The 26,113-nt window shown below is 40.6% G+C and overlaps 1 protein-coding gene and 1 non-coding gene across 11 annotated transcripts in view; one reads left to right on the top strand and one right to left on the bottom strand.

Annotated features, from left to right (window-relative positions):
• The window catches only part of dgo (ankyrin repeat domain containing protein 6 diego), a 112,829-nt gene that overhangs the window by 69,273 nt on the left and 17,443 nt on the right, over window positions 1-26,113 (top strand). For all 10 annotated transcript variants that reach the window (XM_086907562.1, XM_086907564.1, XM_086907560.1 and 7 more), the window contains one exon: window positions 765-866. In XM_086907562.1, coding sequence (XP_086763688.1) covers window positions 765-866 — 102 coding nt within the window. The remainder of the gene's footprint in view (window positions 1-764; window positions 867-26,113) is intronic.
• On the bottom strand, window positions 9,368-9,495 carry TRNAL-CAA (transfer RNA leucine (anticodon CAA)). Its single transcript has 2 exons — window positions 9,458-9,495; window positions 9,368-9,412 (listed from the first exon to the last, which is right to left on the bottom strand). It is a non-coding gene; the product is annotated as a tRNA-Leu (tRNA).

Below are 26,113 nucleotides of genomic sequence, written 5' to 3'. Positions count from 1 at the left end.
CTATCTCTTCGATGGAGACCTTTTTCCAGAGACGCGCGCGTAGAGAGAGAGAGAGAGAAGAGAGAGATAAAGCGATCGCCTCGCCGTGGAATTCTTTCCTCGTTCCACTCGTTCGTGACCGAAACGAAAAGTTTCCGCGTCTCTATTAGCTTTTAATGAGATTGAAACGTCAACAATTTTATTGCTTCTCTTTCTTTTTTACGATCTCTCCTCGCGCAACCTATTTGGTAGTGTGTCTATCACGAAAACGGATAAAATCCGTTTTCAACGCTTGTCGAAATATTTTCGACGCTACGCTTTTATTTCATAACGAAGAAGAAGAAGAAAAAATTGTACCCGATTCTCGGTAGCATTTAACGGTTATAGATCTTACGAAGACAGAACGTAAAAAGAAGAAGAAGAAGAAGAATGTTCCGCTACTCCTGATTTAGAATTTTCAACGCGCTATTTCTAAGCTATGGAGCTAGTGGCCGTCGAATCCCATCCATCATAATTTCGAGTTAAAAGTGTATCAAGGCTTCTGTTCTCGGTGAAAACTCGAACAGAACGGAGTTGGAAACGAGTTTCGACGATAAGATCTCGAACGATAAACGATAATATATTAATTGTTTGTAAGAATATCGTAAGAAAGCGTATCGATAAATCTTTCGTGGAACATCATTGGAATATTCCTTAGGATAACCACCGAAGAACGAGAGATCGACGTGCATCGAATCTCGAATGTATATATATATGTATAAATCTCGTTCTCTTAATTCTTTTAGACTGGAGTGACGGCATTGCAGAGAGCTGCTTCGGAGGGCCATTTGGAAACGGTGGAATTATTGTTGAAACACGGTGGTGATGTCGCTCGCCAAGACACCGTGGTAAGCGAATTTATTATTCATTATTATTCGTTATTTTCCTTGTCCAATCGACTTCCTCCCCAAACATTTTTAATCACACGAATTATTGCCATCGCGAAATTACACCAATTGCAAAAGTAGAGAAATGAAAATTTAAAAAAATTTCTTTCCTCGTCTATTTACTTTACAATCTCGTCGAGAGAGCGAGACGCGATGACACGAGTGTCCTCGAACAGAAAAAGCCTGGAGGAGGGAAAAAAGGCGGGGAGAAGGAGAAATCGGTACCCGGAACAGGAATAACGGCGATAATTTCGCCTGTTTCTTTCTTTTTTTTTTTTTTTTAGAGAAGAAACAATTTACCAGGATTTTTGCGGGATCGGCAGCGGCCTTTTATCACTTTCTCGATCTCGATCCCCCTCGGGGCCGAGTGAATTTTCATTCGTTTCGTAACGGCCCCCCCTCTCGTGTCCTCTCTCCTCGAGAACGGGACACTCGGATAATAAATCCGCAGCATCTCGATTCACCAGCAACGGTATTCGGTGACAGAAGCTTTCGTGTAAATTTCGTGTATTGGGAAATCTTTGGGAAGACTTTTTCCTTCATATTCTCCAAGCCTTCTTATATTATTAGTGATCGACGTTGTTGACAGACGTTGTTGGAATTGGATCGGCGGAGGAAACTAGACGGAGCGTTACGTAAAGTTGGTCGAAATTACCCGATTACGTTGTATCCTCGCGAATTTCTCTGTGAAAACAATATTTGATTGATCGAGTCTTGGCGTGCGCGCGATGATATACGTGTAATTATCGTGATCGAGAAGAAATACGCTCGAGATCTCGTTAATATCGTATGCAAATCGGATGCAGATTTCCACTTTCCGTTCACAGGCAGGCGTAAAGGCTTGCGCCTAAACGTTTCGTTTCGGATCGGGATCGTGGCCGTCCATCGGGGGTCATCGGTGCTACAATCGATATCGATATACGTGTCATTAAGTCGTAAACCGTTTAATGGCCGTCATTACCGATATTGTATCGCGTTCGAGCCTCGATCGGGGACACCGATCCCCCCCTCACTCCTTTCTTCTGCAACAGGGCTGCAATTTCGCAGGGACGATCCGCAGGTAATAGACGCGGCAAGAGGAGCGTGTACAGGTAGGCGTGTATTACTTTACGTCTTAATGACCGCGGGCAAGAAGGGAGCCGAATTTTCTTAAATGATTTATCCACCATGTTGAATGATTTTTAACTTTTCTTTTTCTCTCTCTCTAATAAGAAAGATTGGCTTGCAAGCTCGACTTGTTTCCTCTTCTTGCGTGATTTCGTTGGCGGAAAAAAAAGAAAAAAGAACTTGAAAAACTTTTGATTGATCGTCGATTGATTGTTATCGTGGTTTCGTATCGGTAAAATGGGTTTAAAGGGGGGAATTTATGTTTAAGAAGGTTACCAATCGATTGAATGAAAAGATTTTTCTGGGAATATGTTACGAATATATGTTAAGTTGTTTTAACAAAAAAAAAAAAAATTGAAAAATAAAATATATAAATATATATATATATATATACAGACACATTTAAGAAGAAATTTTTAATAATATTTATAATAATAATATGTAGGATAGCGACATACGAGAGCAGAAAATATTTTATCATCGATCCCGTTTCTCGAAGAAAAGACGCGAATAATATTATTTCTATGGGACACCGATCTGTTGCGGATCGTTCGATGGGATTATGGAAATTTATGTATCAGGAAATTGTAAATTCGCTCTGCCGGCCACGATTATAGACGTATCTTTTTCCTATATGTGTTTCGAAACATTATCTCTCCGTTCGAAGGAAAGAAGATGGTAACTTTTAATAATTTTTATCTTTATTTTTCTTCGTTTTCGAAATTTTAAGCGCTTCGTCCCTCCGAACCAGAATAATCTTTCCAGGAATCCTTCCATCCCACAATACACGCCGCGGGGTTTTAACAAGATCCATGCTGGAATTTCTCTCAACGGGGAGTCCCTCGAATCCCCCCCTTTTTCCATCGGCGCGACTCGCGATTCTCGATGTTATCCATGTTCGAGTGACGTCTCGGCGATATTCGCGGCAAACGGAATGCAAATGTCAAAAGAATGGTCGCGAGCGTCCAAAAGGAACGCGACGAATCGACTTATCGACGCTCGTGAATCGATCCGCGACAGGAAAGAAGAAGAAAGAATAGTAATGCGCCTATGAATAATTTCGCTCGAGTGATCTTTGTTCTTACGCTTTTCGAACGAATATATATATATTTTTTCAATTTTTGTATTGGAAGTTATGGAAATAGTTCGTAAACATTCGACCGATTCGACAGAGAAGATATATCGTATCGTGTAAAACGTGTGTGAAAAGTGTACGAAAAATGCTTCAATTTTTGTCATCGAAACTTATCCAAGATATAGAGAAAACGATACCATAGAAGCGAGTTTTCGATTCGTCCAGATATCTCGATCCATTGCCGAGATACAAGGATTCAAAGTTTCCACAATGTTCAACTCAATTTAGATTACGAAATGGGTTCACTCGACGACTTACTTTTTTACTACGTTCTTCCTAGAATCGCGCACTAAGCGTTTTTCCAGGAATCGCGTCTGCGATATGTCTGGAGTTTGGGATAGGTCCGCGAGGTGTGCGAGCGAGAGGTCCGAATAAGCGACGAGGGCGGAGAGAGAGAGAGAGAGAGAGAGTAAACGATTAAAAATTATCTTCTCTTTACACGACGATATCTCGGGAACCGAAAGTCGTATCGAGATAAATCGAAAAGCGTTTTAAAGGGGAAGGTTCTGCGCTTCTAACGATCGCTCATTCGTTGACCGGAAGTTATTATCTTCGGAGTTATAACGGTTCAAAGTTTTTTCAATTTTAATACGGCTTTTGTACGTTGAGTCTCGAGCTAAATTAAGCGACGACAATTAAGTGTTTATTTTTGGAAGAACAGAACGCTTGCAACGATCTTTTCGACGGAGGAGTTTAAATCATTTAACTTAAAAGTTAAAACTCGTTCCGAGGTGGAATATTTTTGAAAAATATTTCGTGATTCGAGAGTATTTGCGCGAAAATTAAATTAAATGTTATTTTCATATTTTCGTCCGCGTTCGCTCGTACGTACGTACACTCGAGGAGAAGCATCTCCCACGCGTCTCGGCCGGTGGAATGCGGTTGCCGGAGCAAATAAAATATCAAGAAGCAGAATTCTATCCTGGATGCGCTATACCCACGACGAGGGAACGTGACAAAAGGCCGATGCCAAAGTGGCCGGGTGTATCCGTAAATTCTCTCGCTCGAGATCAAAAGAGAATTATCGTTATCCCGTTTTATAATAGCAAATAACCGAATCTTACCAGGAGGCCGCATTAAAGGGAAATTAGCGTCGCTCTAACGAGCGCGATACAACGATTAGTGTGAGTACTTTCTCTTGTAGCCTGGGACGCGATTTATCGCTGGATACGCGATATACATTTAATGTTTGCGTTTATGATATCGATCCGTTTGAAAAAATTCGCGTTATTAAAGGGGCAAAGAAGGAAAGAATCGATCACAGCGATGCTTCGTGTCTTTGTACGATTCTTTGTACTGAACAAAGCGACAAAATATTTTGAGAAATTCGTTTCAAGTAGAAGCGTAATCGTACGTTCCGCGAGGGACGCAAGTATTAATTTACCTCCTCCTTTCTTTCTTTATTCACCCTCGCTCCTCCTAAGTTGTCCGACCGTTACAAGAGGTTTTCGATCGCGATCCAAAAATGGATCGGTCGGATTAACGCTTATGCGATTTCTCCACGGTATGAAACGGTTTAGAGGAGGTTATGCTCGCCTCGTTTGTCACATTTACAACCCTTTATGGCCGTGAACACTTGACCGCGAAAGTCGATCGTCGCGGGCCACGTCGATGCCGGGTTTCCATGTTCGAGGCAGGGATTTTCTTTGTACAGGACACGCCGCGTGATCCACTTTGTTTTTTGCCCCCTCTCTTCCATTCCCCCTGTCTCCCCGCCTTCCCTTCCCCCCTCCCCGTTCTCGCTTGCAACGACACCGGATTCGCGCGGCGAATACTCTAATTAAAAGAATCGTCTCTGTCGCCGTTTTTCCGATCCCAGCCCGTGGAAACGGGGCGAAAAAACAAAGGAGGGGTAGGGGGGGGGGGGAGGATACGTCGACGCTTTTTTCCCCCGAGGCGAATCGCTCGCATTCTTCCGCGAAATATAAATTGGAGTTTGCTATCGGGAGGTGGTAAAAATAGTCGAAGGGAAACAGGAATAAATGTATCTCTTGATGACTCGAGGGACATTCCTAAGCGGATGGTTGGGATTTCTCGAGTTTTTGCGGGGCGACTAATTAAAATTGAGGGACTCGAATAAAGACATTTTTGCGAATAAAGGTAATCAAATTTCGTGGACGAGGAAAAAAAGAAAAAAACATCTTACCGTCGATAATTTCTCCATTTCATCACTTCACATTTTCCCGATTGTCGATCGAACAATCCTCTCCATCGAAATCATATTCGAACAATCGGATTCTGCTAGGGATCCATCGTGCACGAATCATCGTGACGAACGTAGAAAAACGCGTATTCTCCGCCACTTCGAGGAGAGGCTTCGACAACGTCTTATTCTTGCGCACCTTAAACCCGTTCCCTTTGGATCGAATATATGTCTCGCAAGTGGACACGTGAGCCGCGCATGTAAACACGAAGGAGAGAGATCTGTTCTCACGTAGCACGGGGAAATCGCTGGATCCGTGCTCGACCGGGAAAATTACTGGATCGTAAAAGTCACGCTTTCGTAGCGTAAGAAATCGGTGTGGATTCAGAGGTCGACGAGAGGTTGATAATCGTCCAATAATCGCGCGTTCAAATATCGAGTGTACGTTAATGCGATGTTCGTGTCAAGTCGTGATAAGGTATCTCTCGTAGCTTGAGAATTTAATTGCCTCGAAAATATAAATATTGTCGATAGGGTAACTCGATCGAGTAATATTTCCATTCGATATTAGACTTTTCGATCGTGGCGATTAACAACACGCGATTAACAACGCTTTTTTCAAAAGCAAGCGAGAATAGATTATGTTTGGAAGAGGATAGAAAGAAGAACGGATAGAAAGTTGGATTGGATGGAATGGCAGCTTCTCTCGGTATACACGAGAGGGCATACACGATGGACGCCGATTATGGGAAGGAAACGGGCAGGTCGAGCGGATCGTGCCACTTAGACTTGCACTTTCGCTACGCGAAAAACGATCGAGCGCACGCTAGATACAACAATTTCTCCGAACCCCTATTTACACAGGCGATTTATGGGGGTAGGCCGCGATCAATAAAGAATTCACGAGCGAGTCGCGTGTTCGCGTATCCGGCCGAGCGATTTATAAGGTATCGGCGTCGTTTCGTTTCGCATTAGTTAACGATTACACATCGTTTAGATCGTGTTTCTTATCGTTCCACGGTTTCGTGCTGCTCCTCCACCCAACGCTGCTGTTATACGCTGCGCTCCTTCTTCTTGCGCTTTTTATCCCGCTCTCTCGTTACGAAGACAGAGGTCGAATTAAGTTTTAATTATATATGCACGATCGTTCTCTGATTATTATTATTATTATTATTATTATTATTATTACACTGGTTTTCGGAGAAAGTTTGGAATTGTGTGCACAACGACGAATTGTTCGATTTTCTAACTTTGTTCGTGAAAATATTTCGATCGGTTGAGATGAAAACGATTTCTATCTATATATATATATATGTATCCGGTATAATGATTTAATTTAATTTCATTCGTTGCTAATATCGAATAACACGTGTATAATATTATCTGAATCACGCGATTATATCGAATTATATCACTTTTTCATTAACGTAAACGTTAATTCCATTCCATTAGCATAACCTAATTATCGATAATGGGTTGAATAGGGGCGAAAATCGAGGACGGAGGATGTACGAGTCGTTTAATTAACGCAATTATGAAAAGGCGGCTACACCATTACGCGGATTATTTCGTTTCTTTATATGGGGCTTAATTAATTATTCCCTATTCATTTCGCGAAAGCTCACCGTCTAACCCACGATCATCGCGGAACATGGATGGAACATTCGCCTACACGCGTAGCGTGTAATTAAAATACCATTCCGCGTGGTATGCTTTAAATAAAGAGAGGAAGGAAAACGTGTATAAAATATTTTGATTCGATATCACAAAGTTGAACATTTCCCCTCGGAATGTATTAAACGTTCTCTCTAACGTGAAAACGAAGGAATAAAATTTAACGTTCCATAGAGTTGTGTTCGCAAGATATTCGCAAGTGGAATTTGAAATATCGAAGATGAAATAAGTATCATCAAAGTATATTGGAAATGCGTGTTTGTAAATATAGAAATGCTGTTTCTTTTTTTTTTTTTTTTTTTTTTTTACGTCATTATTGTACGGTACAGATTTTTATGTACCGTTAAAAAATATTTGAAGAAATGCTTTTTACTCGATGAACGTTTTAACGCTTTGTTTGAGGCGAAAGAGTTCCGTGTAATTTTGTTTGCTCGATTTACTTCAATCTTCTTTGGAACAGCGATGGTTCCAATTGTGGTTTCAAAGGAATTGCCTCCATTTATGATTCAGCAAACAAAGGTACGCCACGAGACGTCGAAAAAGAAATGATGCTCAAAATTGTTTTATTAAAATAAATTTCATACCAGCGGATCGAGTTCGAAGACGCTTTCGAAATTATGTAGAAGAATATTTAGGACACTAATCAAATCGTTGTTACGAATCAATCGATATGTTCTCGATTTATTTTCGGAAAATAAAAAAAAAAAACCCTTCGAATCCTTTAATTTCCTTAGACAGGGTTCCATCTGTCGTTGAACGAAACCTCCTCTATCTTTCCCTCGTTCACCAGCCCCCAATTAAGCCACGAGTCTTCAATTTAACCCGAGCGTCGCCATTATCCGTTGCGCCAACCACGCCACCAGTATCAATCCAGAGAAACTGGTCTCAACAACGAGGTGTCGCTGAAAAGCAAAAATCACCTCGGTGCACGACTCTCGTAACTCTTCGAATACCCTTAATCACATACGTTGCCCGTCTAATTACCCATGGACGAGAAATTAGAAGAGAGAAGATAAAATAGCACCGGGTGATCCCGCTCTCGATACGCCTCTAACCTGCTCTGTCCGTTCTACTCTTTTGAGTAGAACGTCGATCCGGCATCAATCAGGAGCAGCATGGTGCTCGTTAGTCGCGAACGAATGCCAGAACAAAGTCCAGAAAAGTCGAGTCATAAGTCACTGGGGGCCGAATGACGTTTCGCTTTTAATCTAGGTCGATAACGCGGCTATAAAATCCATTTCTCTCTTTACGTTCAACCGAGATGTATCGATTAGAGAACTGTCTCCTCTCTTTTTGCCTCGATAGGATGATGAACGAGCGCGTCTCGATTCTGAATGTGGGAGTGCCGCGCACCGTTCATCGGGCGATGTACGTTTGATACGGTTTCAGTTGTTTTTCGAGTTGTTGGTCGAGTTAATACACGAAGGATGAGTTTTCTAAATTAATGATGGTTAGTGTAGGACGTCTGTCGATTTCGAGGATGGAAGATTAACGATTCGTAGATCGGGAAACGTAGATTTTAATTTGTTTAGAGTTTGGATAATGGATATGGCGGATGCACGGTTTCGAGCATTCGAAATGCCATCTGTTGCCGGTTAAGGGCATTATTACAGAACAGTATGTGCATCGAAGCAGACGCTTATTGTGCCACGATGCTCGTAAATATGTGAGAAATCGTGTGGGAAAGAGCGAAAAAAATAGACACGCCTAAAATAGACCAAACGGTAAAACGATACAGAATTATGCTCGTGACGTTATAATCCGCTTATTATCTTGGAAATGGAAGAGATTTCGTAAGAACGATTGTGAATCGTTTACATAACACGATAGTTAAAGTTAAAATAATGATTTATTTTTGATTTATAGCACATTTTAATTCAATACTCGTGAATTTTTTTATTTTTTTTCTCTTTTACCGATGTACCTAGATAACGATATAACAATGATAGATGTATGTATGTAATATGTATAAAATGTATTCGAAATAAATATTAATTCGAAGAATTTCGGATCTAATTTCAATTTAGAAAATAATTTAATTCAAACGATATTATTTTTTTTTAAATATAAATTTATATATTTTCCAAATCCTATTTATAATCTGGAAAAATAAATTTAAAATACTTATAAAAGATATAATTCATTAATTGTTTTAGTAAATTTTTACTGATAAAAAATTGTTAAATATTATCGATTAACTTTAAAGATAATAAAAAAATGGAAAAATATATTATATGAAAAAAAAAAAAAAAATTTACTGCTAGTAAGATTCGAACTCGCGACGCGTTCGAAACGCGTCCATTGCTGCGTTTAGATAGTTTACTCGAAAAAAAATTAATAATCATCGAAATGCAATTATATTTCAATGTTTATCGTTATATCGTCTAAAATTGCAAAAGAATTTGTCAGAAGTGGGATTCGAACCCACGCCCTCAGAGAGGACCAGAACGCTCAGAAACTCAGTTTTCGAACTGAGAAGGTTAAGAGAAGAACCTTGAGTCTGGCGCCTTAGACCGCTCGGCCATCCTGACATGTGATAGCATACGTTTACTTTAGTGATTATAACCTCCTATGATACTATATCGTCGTACAATATAATCACGTAAATATTTATTTTTATTCACTATTTTATACACGATGTTGACGTTAATTCATTAGAAACGAAAAAATTATTAAATAAATTTTGTTATTTAAATTTATTTATATCTACGTAAAAAAATTTAATATCCTATATATATATATATAGGATATTAATTTATTATAAATGAAAAAGTTAACGAACAATGTTATTTAATTAAAATTAATCATGCTCGATTTTATTTTCTTCTTTTCTATTTCGGAGCATAGAATATTATGCAAACGTATCTAATCGTAGAAATTAATTTAATGTCATGACGTTCAAATGATTACGCGATCAGAATGAAGGTATTCGTGTCGTTCCCTAGATCAATCTTTTCATTTATAAAGCAAATTAATCAGCTTGTTGATCGTTCGAGAACCCGATTTCACGGAACTCCAATACCATACCAAGCATACGTAGCGATGGGATCGACTCATCGCCAATCTAGAACAAGTGTTACCTCCTTCTCTAATATTCATAAATATTTCTAAACGATGAAACAGAGAATATCGAAACGTGATATTCCAAATCCGATATAATTCAAACCATCATCGAGGAATCACAATTTATATTAAAAAATTTCAAACTCTAAAACCTTCAACTCTAACCCATCGCTACCGTTACCTCTCGCTCTAATTCATTCTTATCTGGGATCCAAGGATCCAAACTTCTAGTCCCTTCTCCACCCTAAAAAAAGAAAAAAAAAAAAATTGGAACGAACAGACAAAGACAAGAAAGGAAGGGGAAAAGATGTTTACGACTCATCGTACACGTTTCTCTCGATCTTTCGTAGTCGAGCCACCCACAAGTCCGACAATGGCGTGGGAGCAGAAGAGGTGTCGGTGACCGTCCCGTATCCCGAGTTTATTACACGTATAGATCCATCTAACTGATTAAACCTCCTCTACTTCATATTACTTCATATTACCACACACACACACACACACACACTTTTCGCCCAATTCCATAACTATCAATAGTGAGATCAAATAATAGTAGAGTCAAATAAATTATGGTATCAATTCCATGGTAAGCGTGAATATATTTTGGAAATATACGTATAATCTATTTAGAAAAGATGGAACGATATTTGGCTCAGGTCCGTGGATACGCCACCACCCAAAGGACTCACGAAAACGGGATTAAACGAGAGGATACGAATAAATTTGAAAATAAAACTTTTATTTTCTCAAATCTATTAATATCCAAACGAGAAATGTCCCGTCGATCCTCCTTGCGGAATAGACTCTAAGGTCTGTCGACAATGTGCGTATCCACCGACCTTTAGAATAGAATGGTCGTAGACAGGCGTGTCATTACGCGTGTGAGAAGGAGAGGAGTAGTTTCTCGAATGGAGAGAAACTATTTTATGGGACGCGAATCGTCGTCGTGTGGAAGAAGTTTGGCCGGCATCCCGTCGTATTACTCAACGTCTTATGATCCTATGAAGGGGGCTCGTAAATCTCGAGGGATGATTGAACGAAGTTCTCGTTGGCGCGAATCGGATATATACCTATTCCTCCATTGTATGGGGATACAAGTTGCGAAAATATGACCGCTTAAGCGATAACCTCCCCGATGATGCTTTAAAAATAAAATTTAGAATTTACAATAAACCGTGATCAAAATTTTCATTGCTTTGAGAAAGAAAAATTGTATTATTATTCAAAGTGTATTCGAACAGCGACGCGGTATATAAGTTTCTCATCCTGTGTAATTGTCTAATATATCAGCAAGAATAAAGTTTCGCGATTCAATTTATACCTAAGTAAGTGTACCTCTCTTAGGTATATATCATTATTCGAACATGGAGGATGGAAAATGGATCTTCCTCTATCGGTTTGAAAGAAAGAGAAAAATTAATTCAATTTGAACATCGAATCTTCGATTCCAACACTGTTCCAACATTTGTCCAACTTCTGATCCAAGGAGAATGAAAGTTGCAACGGTTTTCCGAGAGTAAATTTTCCAAGAATTAATTCCTCGTTTATTTTTATCAATCACCACAAAGTACTGGTCTCGCCAGAAACGATCGATCCTATTCTATTAGTCAACAACATTTTAACCGAGTGACGATTCCCTCGCGAGTGAAAGTGCGACGATCGAAGGAGGGGGAGGGAAAGAACGTGGACTCGTAAACGTAATAATTAGCCGTGAAAGTGTTCTCGGTAAAAAAGGGTCCTTATAAAGGTGACCGTCCATTGCTCATTCGATTGTACTCGAAAAAAAGTGGAAGAGCGGATTTTTTCTCCTTCTCTTCGTTCTTCGCGATCGTGTTATCGATCGATCGAGAGAAATCGTCGAATCGTGTTATCCAGTGGAAAAACTTTTCCTTCTAACCACTCGTCGATACGAGTAAACCCGTGCACTTTTATCCAATTAAGCTTGACGCGTGTTCCACAGAGTCTGTAACCGGTGTTATTTTACACCAATCGGTTGGCCGGATTTCTCTTGGCGTCTTAACAAGGGAAAATCGTATTTCAGAAATACGCCACGCGTTGGTAATTGTTAATCTCGCTTTGTTAATTTTGATTCCTTCCTCGTTCATTTGTTGCGCTCGATCGGAGGAGGAGGAGGAGGAGGACGAACGTTCATTATTGGTTGGAAATTTTTTTTTGTTTTAGCGAACGAATTGTATTCGAGAAAGTTATTTTTCGTGTAATCATACTTGAGAAATACTTGATATTACCGGTGGATTATGGTTAGTGTATGATTAACGCGAGTTATAGCTACAGGGTGTTAGGTAATAGATGGGAGGGGGATTTAAAAGAGCGATTATTCTAACGTAACGAGATAAAGAAGGAGTGAAAGACAAGGTAATTACAATAGGGGGATCCAACCTGTTACATTTTCGTTATCGAACAGTTTTTCCTTTAAGAATTTTATGTTCGAACGAAATATCTTAATCCGATCTCGATTGCAATCCTTTAGTGTTAAATTTACGTTAGGAAATAAACAGAAACACTGCACCTAATATCCAAGATCCACATTGGTTGTCAAAAATAAGAAGTAATATCTGGAATCGTACAAGATCAGATTTCCATCGAAACGTTCAACTTCCAACTCGATTACTTTATATCACGTATCCTGTTCCCCAGTTTCTCCACACTTTTTGCCACGGCGAAAGCGCGCGCGCGCGAGAGAGAAACGATTTTGCGGACGAATTTATACGGGAATTTAGAGGGGAGGGGAAAAGAGAGAAAGAAAAAAGAAAGAAAAAAACTACAGCGTGACCGACGCGGAATGCCGAGATCTCGGTGATTCGCGATCAAACGGACGAGCGAATCTGCAGCCTCGAGCCGCGACTAGACGCAACAACGTATGCAAAGATGTTAGCCGGCCCCGGCTACTTGCTCGCCACATGGAGGTGAACAAACTCTCGCTACTTTCCTCTCCTCCTCCTCCTCCTCCTCCTCCTTCTTCTTCTTCTCCTTTCACGTACGCCCTTCTCTTTTAATATCGCAATACACGCGTGCAATCCATCTATAGGGAATCGTGTTTATTTTATTGGAAATAAACGAGAAACTAATAAAGCTTCGCCTTCCTTGGAGAACGTGTACCCTCTCGCGATCGGGCTGCAAAAATTGAATAAGGGAATATGGCTAAGAATTGGCGTCGAGCGGATCTGCCTTTTTTCGTTTTAAGAAATTAAATTGCGAGTGGGAAGGCTCGCGTGAGCAATTTAAATTTGTATGTTCAGTATGTTGGGTGTTGTGTAATCCTCGCCTGTCAATTTATCGCCTTTTACCGCTTCGAACTTTTTATAAAGATTATTTATCTTCTTCGTACGGTTTTGTTTGTGAATAAAATGGGCGAAAAATGTTAAGTAAATTTTTAACTTGTGATCGAAATATGATGAAATGTGCTCGCCAACGCGTATATATATATATATATATATATCGGTAGGATCGATGATGAATTTTTAACTTTTCGAGGAAAATATTCTCCTCGCTCGTACCGAGCTCTAAATAAATTCCCCTGTTCCTTTCTAAAAATAGAAGAAGGTAAAATTTAACGCGAAACGAATATGTTTGCGCACGGTGCAAACCTAACCTAACACCGTTGCCTCTCACTGTTCCTAACCAGAACGTTTATTCAGTCTCTTAAAATATAATGTGTATCGGCTGATATTCTATATTACGGAAGATACGTATGTACATATGCATATATTCAAAGTAGGATCATTTTCAAACACGATAACCACTTATCAAGCTTGAAATCCCGCGGGGCGAGCGTGGCCATCTTACGGCGTATACGTGAGATAATGGCGGAGCTGCTGGCAACTTTCTGACGTTGATTCTCTTTTTGGCCGTAAATCGGCGGCCTCTTAGAAGCCGCGATAAATTACTTTACGCGTGAATCAGGGCTAACGTCGTGGAATCTTGGATAAATGCTCGCGCTACGTTCGTGTGTAGCGTTCGTTCCCTTCGAAATGCCTTAATGACACGAAACTGAAATCACCGATACGGTTGGATGAGCTCTTGAACGTGGATACCTCGAAAATTTTACTTTCTGAAAATAATTTTCATCGGTTTCCTATTTTTACGAGTTCTAATCATCCTCGAATCCGTCATATATTTTTTTTTTTTTTTTTTTACCTTCGCGAAATTCGAAGTATATTCGAAGTTTCGAGATTCTTTTCACGTAGAATCGGAAAATAACAAAAGTATCTCAAAAGATACTCGAAAATATCTTCGAAAATTCTTTCGAAAAATACACTCGCATCTGTTTCATCTCGCTCTTTACATAGAAATGAAGCGCGTAACGAGGCGTAATTGCGGGATCTTAACCGGCGGCTTGTCAATTACAGTCGTTATCAGAGCCGAGAGAGAGAGAGAGAGGAAGGAAGGGATGATAGTTTGAATACTCCTCGAGATGAATCTGCATTATGGCGTTGGCTAGATCCGTCTAAACGGATACCGGCGGCGTCTGGAACTGGTTTCGACCTCACACAGAACGTTTCGTGTATACCGCGGTTCCTGGAGCCCTTAATCCGCGCATTCAGATGCGTTATCCGTTAAGAATGATCTTTGCACAGTGGCGAAAGGGGTTCGTCGCATTATGCGTTCGTAACTACGTAGCTACCGTAAATCTGCCAGTGGGGCCCGCCGCTTGTCAATTATTTCGTTATCAACGTGATAAATCGACGCTGTACGCTGGGACAATTGTCAATTGGCCTGGTTATCGGCCAACTCGATCTGCCCGCGCCGCTTGCCAGGTGTCTCCCTCCATTCCCTTATCACGATTAACCTATATTGATAAGGAAGGGAACTAAGAGAAACGCGTCGACACGCGTGGTAATGGTAAACACGTTCGATTTTTGCTGCTTGGCCTTTTGATTTTTCGACGAAGAATCGAAAAGACGATGACAAGTTATTTATTCAAGTGTCGATACTTGAATAAAGCTTGAAAAAATTCTTGTAAAAGAACAGCTGGTTTACATTAATGATAAAATAGGAGTTTTATTAAAATTGTCAATGACAATTGTTTGGCCGTTGTGACAGCCTTAAAAAACAGTCTTCCTTGTACGATGAAATCAATAGAATTGTTATCGAACGGTACACCATATATACACCAGTCATCGCGCTTTGAAAATTACTTTACAAAAGTCATTCTGAAACAATCGTCTATACTACACCTGCTCAAAAAAAAAAAAAAAAAATCAATTCAAATCTATCCATTTATATATATTTGCATGTTAAACAAAGTACACAAAGGAAGATCGATTCGCATTACCGTCATCCCTCTTCGCACCCTTCAATCTATCGACATCGTGGAAATGATCGAGCGTGAATCTTTCTCTCTCTCTCTCTCTCTCTCTCGAGACGAGACAGCTTCGTCACGATTCGAGCTTCGATACCTCGTCCTGCCACGAGGTATTTTGCGATCCCCCATAAAAAATGCGAGGAGAGAAGAAGGGAGGCTTTCATAGCAGTTGCACCTCGACCAAAACAACGATCCCCTCCCTCCCTGCTTCTCTCGATGGGATCCCCGGGTAGAGAACTTTTATCACCGGGTAGAGAAAACCAGTTCCACCAGCTCGAATGCGCCGCGGTAAACTGATACAGATTTATCTCGACCGATGCTCCTACTATTATTCGTATTACGCGGCTGACACTCGGTCTGATAACGGGGTAATTGGCGACTGCTTGGCGCTCGAGATTAGAATCGACGATCTGGCTGGGGATCGGCTGGCACCGCCAGCCTCTTTCGAATTCACGAAATCATTGTTTCCACTCGCGGCGAGTGCTCGATTCGTGTTTTTATGAAAATTTTCCATTTTTCTTTTTCTTTTTTTCTTTTGGTGAGTATATCCGTAAAAGGGAGAGAAAATAAAAGAGGTTAAATACGCGATCCGTTTCATCGATTGCAAAGCAAATATTTTATCGAGGACAATAAATAAATTAAATTTAAGCCGCGAACAATAGGGGAATAAAATAGAGGGAGAGTTAATGCGGGTCGATAATGTCTTCACGGTGAGCCATGATGGTGGTGGCAGGGATGTTAATGCAAGCACGAGGAGCGGGAACGTCGTGCGGGGGCGATGGCGACGAACTTGTGATCCCTGGTCGGGAGGGGTCATCGTGACCCTCCGTGGTCGCATTAAACTTCTCCTCGTCTCCTTTTAAACTCGGTTCACACCGTTCTGATAAGATCGACGCGCAAGATGGCGCGCGTCATAAATATTCCGATAAAAGCAACCGATGGGACAAGAAGTGCAGATATTTATGCGTTCGAGAAAATTAAATTTCGATCCGAAGACGAATGAAAATGCGTAAACGCTCGAGGAATACATATTAAGAAGGAGGAGAAATACTTGGATCAATTGTACATCGCGATTTTAAGGTTATGTTGGAGAGGCGAAGGCGAGGCGAGGTTAGCGAAAGTGAACAAAAAATTTAATCGAGAGAATTGTTTATCAAGATCGAAGCATATATATTGTCGAGAATAATTTTTCCCCTCCCCCCTCCCCCCTCCCCCCCAAAAAAGAAAATATATGATTTATGAGATATTCTTATCAACTTTTGCTTTCAAAGTTCCACTCAAGCGTGGATAAAATACAAGCTCGATTTCTTCTCGTTTCGCTGGAATTCACTGTTTTACGCAAGGAAAAACTAATTCCCACATTATTATAAACAATCACGAATACGGTATAATTTTTCGTGCATGCAAAATGGGGAAATAGTAGGTGGAGAGGAGGGAAGGAGAATTCTATTCCATCCACGCGTGGTTAAGGCTTTAAAATCTATAAAAGGGTACTGTCGCTCCACGCACGCATGCATCAACGAGCACTCGACGCGAGTTCACGTGCGTGTCTGCACTTCCTTGATCTCGACCGAGTCTCGACCAAGTCTCTCCACGCCGTCGACTGGCAGTTATTGTGCGCTTAATCATTGTTTATCATTCCATAGTGCTTACAGAGCGCACAATCCTGCTTGGCGATATGAATCGCGTTAATGGTGTTTCTAACGGAGGAGAAACGATCCTTTCCATCCTATTTTTACACCTAACATTTTCCCCTTCTCTTCTCTTATATCCTATATTATTTCTCGGGAATCATTCCAAATCACTCGATCGAGTCAAGTTTTTTCTCAAATTACAATATCCTTCAAAATTTCAAACTAAATTTTTTCCTTACTTCCTCCTCTTCGACCAGGGATATATATTTCCAGATCTCGAGCGCTAAAATCCTGCGAGTGCAACGAGCGAAATTCCTGCGTCGAGGATCGAGGGGGATAAATTCCTTGCAAGGCACGCGTGAACGCATCGTCTTAATCCCCCGTGAGATTGGCCGACGAGACGAGAAGAAGTGAATCGTTGACATTGACCTCTCGATGATAGAACGGGTGACTATTGTGCGCCATCATCCTCCCTGCCTCGCAGTTGTGTTCCGCCTTTAAAGACACAGACCGGCTAATCAAGCCAAGCTCGAGATCGGCGGGACGAGAGAGTCCTCTATTAACTCTTCGGCTGGGTGGAGGCATAAAGTCGTAAATTGATTCCTCGTTTCACGATGAAAAATCCCGCCGAGGGGTAATCGAGAGGTTTCGGGTAATTGGATGCAGACTATCTAATTGACCGCTCGTTTTATGCGGAGGAGATGGCCGTATTGCCCCTGTTTTTTTCCTCCGCGATTCGAACACCTTTCCCTCTTCCTCCTTCCCTTTTTTCCCCCTCTTTTTTCTCGCTGCCGAGGAATTTAATGATTTCATTTAGACTCGTGTTCGAAAAGTGGATAGTTTAAGAAACAGGTATTCGGTTTCGAATGGACGGATATTTCTTCGATTTCTTTCTTGTATTATTTTTTTTTTTTTTTTTTAATTATTCGTCTAGAATGAACGATTTAAAGAAAATGGAGGAAACGATAATGACACGAAGAAGTAATTAAAAGCGAGATTAAAAAGTTTTTAACAAGTTCCAGAATAATTACTCTTTTATTATCGTACTTGTAAAGGCAGTCGCCTTTTCGTCTCATCCCTATTCAGATTTCGTTAGAACAAATTATTTGTAATTATAACAGCTTCGTGCAAAAAATTTCAATTTTGTTTCAATTTCAACCTCGCAATCTCTTCCTTGCCTTTTCTTTCTAGACAGAGAATCTCCTTTCGTTTCGAAAAACTCAATAATGAAAAGAAGCGATCTCGACAATGATCTTAAGAAGAGAAAGGAAATGGTCGAATCGTCGGATATAATATAACCAAAGTGAAATTATTTTGATTTCGCGAACATCACGATGATAGAAATCCTTCTCTAAACCGCTTCATAACCGCACGTTCCTGGATTCAATTCCTCGCCAGGAGGTGAAACGCGATCGGTTCGAACAGCTAGCATCTCCTAACGGGAACGACACCCGTTAAGTTGCGGTTACGGGTTGACGATCCCCCAAGAGCCAGCATCGAGTTATGGTAATGCGTCATGCTTTCCGCGTAATCAACATGCGAAAAGGCTACTTAGTGGCCGATCTGACGCGCGTACTTTCTTCTTCTTCTTCTTCTTCTTCTTCTATTCGATCGACTCAAATTCTATCGAAGCAAAAACGATATTAAAATTTTGAAAAATAATTTCGTGCGGGACGAGTTTAGAAATTTAGGAGAATATCCGGTTGGTGGGTGGTGTTTCGAAGAGATTATCTTTCTCGAAGCAGAATTATTTCGTCGAAAAGTTTTATTTTATGTAGGTGTTTTATGTAGCGTTGGATGGTTAGAGGTAAGAGATAAAAGACGAGTAAAACAGAGATTAAGTCTTCGCTTTACGACTTTTAGATTTCGTGAACACACATGTCGATAACACGTGGGTTTGTTGTTCAGTTAAGTGGATACTTATACTTTTCTTTTTTATGAAAAATAAGATCTTAAAGATTCGTCATTAAATTATTTTCTTTGAAAATGAAGTAAGCGGCGATCGCTCCACAAAGCCGCTCTATAAATATAAAGTGTTATTACGCCAGTATTTAAATTACTTTTACGCTCGAGCACGCACAACAGTTGTGTCGCTTTTCCTTTTGTGTCGCCATGTTTTCCCATTGCGCGGAGATAGTCTCCACTTCTTCTTAAATGCGCAAGCGTCGACGCCACGCATAGAGGCGCTGCTGAAGCGAGAGTATTTGTTCTACGAACTTGCACTTTTGTCGAAAGTGTTCACCTCTGGACTGGTCACGTGTTTGACGCACGTTTGTCGTCTAATTTTCTTCCACGTTTAAATCTTTTCGATTCGATCGCAAGAAAAGTTCGTCCCTCGAAATTGTTACTCGAGAATCTTAGCAAGCGTGAAAATCGTGTCTTCTTCCGTGGATTAAATTTCTTCAAGGATGCATTAGCGCGACAGAATTTCAGTCGAGGAGAGGCGGCCGTTACGCGATTACACCTGTTCCAAGGGGACGCAGGTTTCATTCAGGGACGGAAGATTGATCGAGAGCAAGCATAGGCGTAATCTGTATCTTTTTTCGGCCGGGTATAATCGTGTACAACGTCTGCATTTTCGCGAAAGTGTGTCAATGATGAATTACGAGGACCGGTCCACGCTGAATAAATTAATCCGGCTCGTAACCGTTTCGATATATAAAACTTTTCCCCCCTTTTTTTCGTGATATCTGAATTAATCGCATCGCTCGTAAGAACATGGATCCTCTCTGCTTTTCTTCTCGTTTTTTCCTTCAAACGTCCATATTAAATCTTGTCTCGATCGTTCCAACCAGAGAATATTTTATAAAATATTCCTCGTAATTTACGGATGAAAATTTTCGATCGTTTACGCATATATTCGACGCATAATCTTCTTCAAGTTCTCGGATCCACTTCCGCGATTATTCAAATAACCAGTGTTCTTCTCGTATGAAAAGTTAAAAAAAAAAAAAAAAAAAAAAAACAAAAAAAAATTACACGTTCTTCATCATTATTTATCATTATGGAATAATTAACGAACTTCGTCACTTTGTGGATAGCAATTCACGAAATATAAAAGATCCATTCCTGTGGAATAACCCCTCCAACAAATAATCATTATCGTCTGGAAAGAATCGGAATGTAAATGGGAATGAAAGTTTCCAAATTGTTTCCAAAAAGGGAAAAGGGAAAGAAAAAAAATACGAGACATCACGAGATACACAGGAGACAGATTAATTCTCGAATGATTGAAATCCGCGAAGAGGACGATAATTAATCATAAAACGTTCACGAATATAAACGAGTATGATATCACGGTGGAAACCAGCATGGAAATCAGGCTGCGACGACCAGATTCTTTGCTCGAGTTAAATTTATCGACGACAAATAAAACAACGTGGTGGTGGGAATCCAGGAATGTGGATCGGAAAATTGAAAAGAGCGGAAGCGTTCGTCGAAAGAGATCGTTCGAGCGTGACGAGGACAACTGATTAAACGAAAGTGACACGAGGGTCGTTACGCTTCTCGATTAACATTTTGTTTGGAAAAAAAAATGTTTCGAGAATGTTTCTTTCTCTCTTTCTCTCTCTCTCTCTCTCTCCTTTGCATCGAGAGAGATTTGTATGGAGAACATCGAGAAGCGTGAAATTGCAATCGAGAGATTTTTGCGATGGAATCATTGTGCGGTTAATCGAAGTTGAATCGATGTATAGACGGGATAACTGTGCTTCGAGATATTTAATTCTTGGTCAATTGAGAGTATCGAGCGAGCGAGCGAGAGATATCTCATTGTTAGATTTAGAAAATTCTATTCTTCCATTACAACCTTTTACAATGGTTTAATTCGTTGTACAATATGAAAAAGTAGTTTTAGTTTTTCTCCTCTTTTTTCCTCTACATTTCACGCTCTCGCAACGTGGATGGATATCGAAGATAAATTTTCCAAACTTTTTTTGCTCCAAACTAATTGCACGCATCTCGAAGAGGAAGAAGAACGATTTCACAGGTGCTGCGTTTCCTGGAAATTTCCGTTGAATTTTAAAGGGGCGCCGTATAAAGGAAAAATAACTCAATGCAGCCAGAAGTGGCGGGATGGAGTAACGAGCCGTTGTCTGGAAGAAGCAACGAAACGGCACGAGGCAAGAACCGATCCGAGCGGTCTACTCTCTCTTTCGAGGCAGAGGATCTAAAAATGGCATAAAACAGGCACGCAGCTCGCGCACCACGTACGCGTCGCGATTCCATAATGATGGAAAATAGTTGCATCGCGTTCCTCCTTCGTTTCTTGCTCGTTGCGCGCGATTCGCGCACCCTCCCGCTTCATCGGCCATCCCTCCCCGCCGAAGGGGTAGACGAAGAAGCGAGCGTAGTCCTAAACCGGCGGAATGAATCATCGCGAGTCGAAAAAGCGTAGCGATATGTGAATTGAATCAACGAATCGTCGACCGTTAATTTGGAATATAACATTTTTCATGATTGTATTATATTGCGAATTCATTCCTATACGAAGGAAATTTAAATTTTCCAATTACAATTACTCGATAATTAGGTTTCTTATTTTCTGTTTTAATTTTGTTTGTCCGGTATTATTGTATATAGTTCATTTTTCCTTCAATGGAATACCCTCAAAAGATTTCGTTTTACTCGATACTATTATTATGTTCAATCGGAAATTTAAATTTTCCAATTTTACAATCATCATATATTTCATTTTTCCTTCAATCTATTTTCAAAGGATTTCGTTTTACTTGATACTATTTCTATTGTTAAAATTTTCCTTTAGGCGAGTTTATTCTGAAACTTAAATTTTCCAATTACAATTATTCGTAATTCTACTCTTCAGAATATCATTATGATATTCTTTCCCAAAAAAAAAACTGAAAAAGTTTCATTATATTTGCTGCTATTCCTAAGGAAATTTAAATCTTCCAATTACAATTACTCGACAATTAGATTTCTTATTTTCTGTTTTAATTTTGTTTGTCCGGTATTATTGTATATAGTTCATTTTTCCTTCAATCCACTCTCAAAAGATTTCGTTTTACTCGATACTATTATTATGTTCAATCGGAAATTTAAATTTTCCAATTTTACAATTATTAATTCTACTTTCATATCATTATGATATTCATTCCCAAAGACTGGAAAAGTTTCATTATATTTGCTGCTATTCCTAAGGAAATTTAAATTTTCCAATTACAATTATTCGTAATTCTACTTTCATATCATTATGATATTCATTCCCAAAGACTGGAAAAGTTTCATTATATTTGCTGCTATTCCTAAGGAAATTTAAATCTTCCAATTACAAAAGATTTCGTTTTACTCGATACTATTATTATGTTCAATCGGAAATTTAAATTTTCCAATTTTACATTTCATATCATTATGATATTCATTCCCAAAGACTGGAAAAGTTTCATTATATTTGCTGCTATTCCTAAGGAAATTTAAATTTTCCAATTACAATTACTCGATAATTAGGTTTCTTATATATTTCCCGTTTTAATTTCGTTAGTCTGGTGTTACTATATTTAATTTTTCCTTCAATCTATTTTCAAAGGATTTCGTTTTATTTCACACGTTTTAACTCCTACGTTAAAACTTTCCTATATGCGAATTTATCCTGATACGAAGGGAACTTAAGTTTTCCAATTACAATTATTCGTACAATTCTACTCTCATATATCGTTATAATATTCATTCCCAAAGTTTCATTGTATTCGCTGCTATTCCTAGGGAAATTTAAATTTTCCAATTACAATTACTTAATTTCTCCAAACAAACACCGAAAAGACTTCTCAACACGCTTCAAAAACCCGGAGAAGCGTGGAAAGGATTAAAACGTCCCGGTTCGCCTCTCAATCGACATTTTTCCCGGCCGTGTAACACCGTGAGCGAAGCTTACCAATTCCTCCGCTCGAAGCCGTGCAAGCGGCTCGTAGCAAGAAGCGTAGCGAGAACCGGATGTCGATGGTAAACAGCAGATGGTCAATTCCCGCGCTCGACCGTTGCATGCAAACGTTTCTTCTACAATTCCCGATAACTCGCGATAATTGCCGCGGTAAATTGTCGCGAACGCTGCTTCCCAGGGGGATAACCCTTTGGACAAATTTACACTTCTCGCGCGTTAGAAGCGTCCCCTTCTTTCCACGATTCTAAGACACGTTCGAGAGAGGTGGAACGGTCGCGTGAAAGATCGGCTGCTTTAAATAAAATGAAATGGTCAGGGGAGGAGAGAGAAATACACGTGCGTTGCACACGCAACGTACGCACTCCGTGTGGAATCGGATCCGGAAAATCCAGCGTGGAATTTATAACCGGCGGACACCTTTCTCGTGCATTCGGTTCCACAGGTGTTCGTTCGTTAAGGGAGGAAGCGAGGGGATCCGATTCTCGATTTCAGAGCGGTCGTTTGCTGCCTACGTTTCCCTCCCCCTTTTCTGGAGCGGGAATTCTAGTTCTTTGGACGGGTTGAAAAAGCGGTTTCTTTAACAGAGATTCCTGCGTAGGATAACTACTGCGCACCGACAATGATTAATGCGTATACACGTGTGTGTGTGTGTGTGTAATATAATTTAATTTTTTTAGAATTAGTTATAGAATATAGAACACAATGCCTTTTTTACGTACGCACATTGATTATGCACGTTTCGATTTATCTCCAACGTCCTTCGACATTTGGATAAGGAGAATTTATAACTTTCAAGTATTTTCAACATTTTTTAAAAATCTAGGATGGGTACTTAATCCTCCAATGGCCCGAAAGATCGGTCACGAAATCGCGATAAAGAGCCGGGAAAAAATGCCGTTCGATCGTTCCCCGTTCGATCTTCATGTTTCATAATCAAACCGTAAAACAGAGATCACGGCGGATGAGGGGGATGAGAGCAAGTGGTATGGCGGGAAGCTTCGTTTTCTCCACGGCACAATAACGTACAAGACGAGAGAGAGAGAGAGAGAGAGAAGCATCTGGCCGGGGCAGATAACCACGGCACAATTGACTCGTAATTCATTTGCGTTCCCGGTCGCATCCTGTGTAATCGATGCAGCAGCAGCAACAGCAGCACCAGCACGTCGTCGTCCCTACTCAACCGACAATGAGTCCGGTGTTGAACGAGGAAGAAGGGCGAAGGAGGCATTTGCATGTCGGGCCGATTATATCGTTCGTAGTCGTTGAACAGGGGGAGGGAGGGAGAAAGAAGAAGAAGAAAAGGAGGAGGAGGAGCGTACGGGGACGCGAAATCGATTAAGATTTCTCTTAATGCTCCCTTCCACTCCATCTCGAGTGGTCATTTTTCATCCTGGCCCCGCTGGTAAACCCTTCTTCCTCCTCCTCCTCCTCCTGTCCCGTGGAGGAGTCCTGTTTACCTTGCACTCGGATGGATCGATCTTGGCAACGTTCGACGTTGCGACGGTGAAATGAGTTGAAAATTACCGGGGGGGAGGGGGGGGGAGGAGGAAGGGAGGACCGTTAGTTTTACCGCAATCACCTCGAATATGGTGTTTTCATGCGATTAGATGGAAGAAGAGGTGATTTCGTTGATCTCGTAGACGATTCGGATTTTACGAAATTTTTTTCGCTTCGGGATTTTTAAATCGAGTCTTTAATGGAGGAAGATGAGGCCACATTCGAAAATTAATTTTCCTCGATACGGGAAAGAATTTCCTCTTCGTGTCCACTCTTCTTTATTCGAGGAATAAAGAGAGCAGGATGAAACAAGGAATGCGCCTGACCTATGGGTGCCTCGGGGCGCTAACCGAGCCTCCCGCGCCCTGTTTACACGGATTTAAAATGTTCCATTCGAGAAGATATCTTCTTCCACGATATATTCCGTCCAATCTTTCTCCTCTTCCATCCTATCATTAATAAATAAAAAGAAAGAAATTTGTTCGAAACCGCCGAAAAAAGAAAAAGAAAAAAAAAAAACGAAGCCAATTCACGAAGCGTTGTTCCTTGAAGAAAAAAAAAAAAAAAAAAAAAGAAAGGGGAAAAAGATTCGCGTACGAAAAAGTAAAGGATATCCAGGGATATTTGTTGCGGAAGGTTGATCTCATCTGTGCGTCGTCGTCGTCGTCGTGGCAGCTGCAAGTGGCCCGCTGCGCGCGTATATGGAAATATAGCGTGTACCCGCCATACCGAGCAGGTGATCCCAGAGAGAGAGAGAGAGAGAGAGAGAGAGAGAGTGAGTTTCTCTGGCCACGATTAATGCGCGGCATTTTTCCAACGAGGCTCCTGTGTGAATAATACCGGCGAATTCTCCGCGGTATTTCGCATTCTTTTCGACGGCCAACACCGATTTCCTTGCGCGCGATCTTGGAGGAGGAGGAGGAGAGGGGGGGGGAGAGGAAAGGGGAGAGGAAACGCGCGAGCGGATGCCTCGCGCGTGTAATGTATCTTCCCGAGAGAAAGGGACATCTACATACCGCGGATTCAACGTGCACCCAACCCGCGCAGGGAGAGGCTAATGGATCGGCGCTTGTTCTTCCGAGTGATCGTTGGAAATCGAACCTTTCCTTTATTCATCCCGCGGCCCTCTCTCGCAGGATAATTGGAATCTCTTCTCGTGTTCGTCGAATAAAGGAAGACGACCGTTCAAAGAGGAAGAGTTTCGATCCGAGGCTTTCTTCCTTTCTTCGTTCGCATGCAAAAAATGCAAGATAGACGACGTGAAATTCGAAGATGGACAATTTTATCGAAACTCCAAAAACTCCTTTCTCTAATAATATATAATATATAACTTTTAAATTCCTTCTTTTAAAAAGGATCGAAGCTAACGGACGAGAAAATTTAGAGCATCGTCCTGTCTCGATCAATCACTGTTCGGATCATCTTCGCTATGTGACAGAGTGTAGATGTCGCTTCCGCGAAATTTCCTCTTCGTTCGCATGCAAAAAATACAAAATAGACGACGTGAAACTCGAAGATGGAAAACTTGTTAATTCCTTCTTCCAAAAAGATGCAACGATCGGACGAGAAAATTTCGATCAATCACAGTCCAGATCATCTCCGCTACGGCGACAGAGATGTAGACGTCGCGAAACTCTCTCTTCGCCCTTCCTTCGTTCGCATGCAAAAAATATAAAATAGACGACGTGAAATTCGAAGATGGAAAACTTGTTAATTCCTTCTTCCAAAAAGATGCA

The sequence above is a fragment of the Apis florea genome, unplaced genomic scaffold (genome assembly GCF_048593485.1).
Source record: "Apis florea isolate Af1SG1 unplaced genomic scaffold, ASM4859348v1 contig_2897_pilon, whole genome shotgun sequence".
Classification (NCBI taxonomy): Eukaryota; Metazoa; Arthropoda; class Insecta; order Hymenoptera; family Apidae; genus Apis; species Apis florea.
This window is presented reverse-complemented; position numbering and strand designations above follow the sequence as displayed.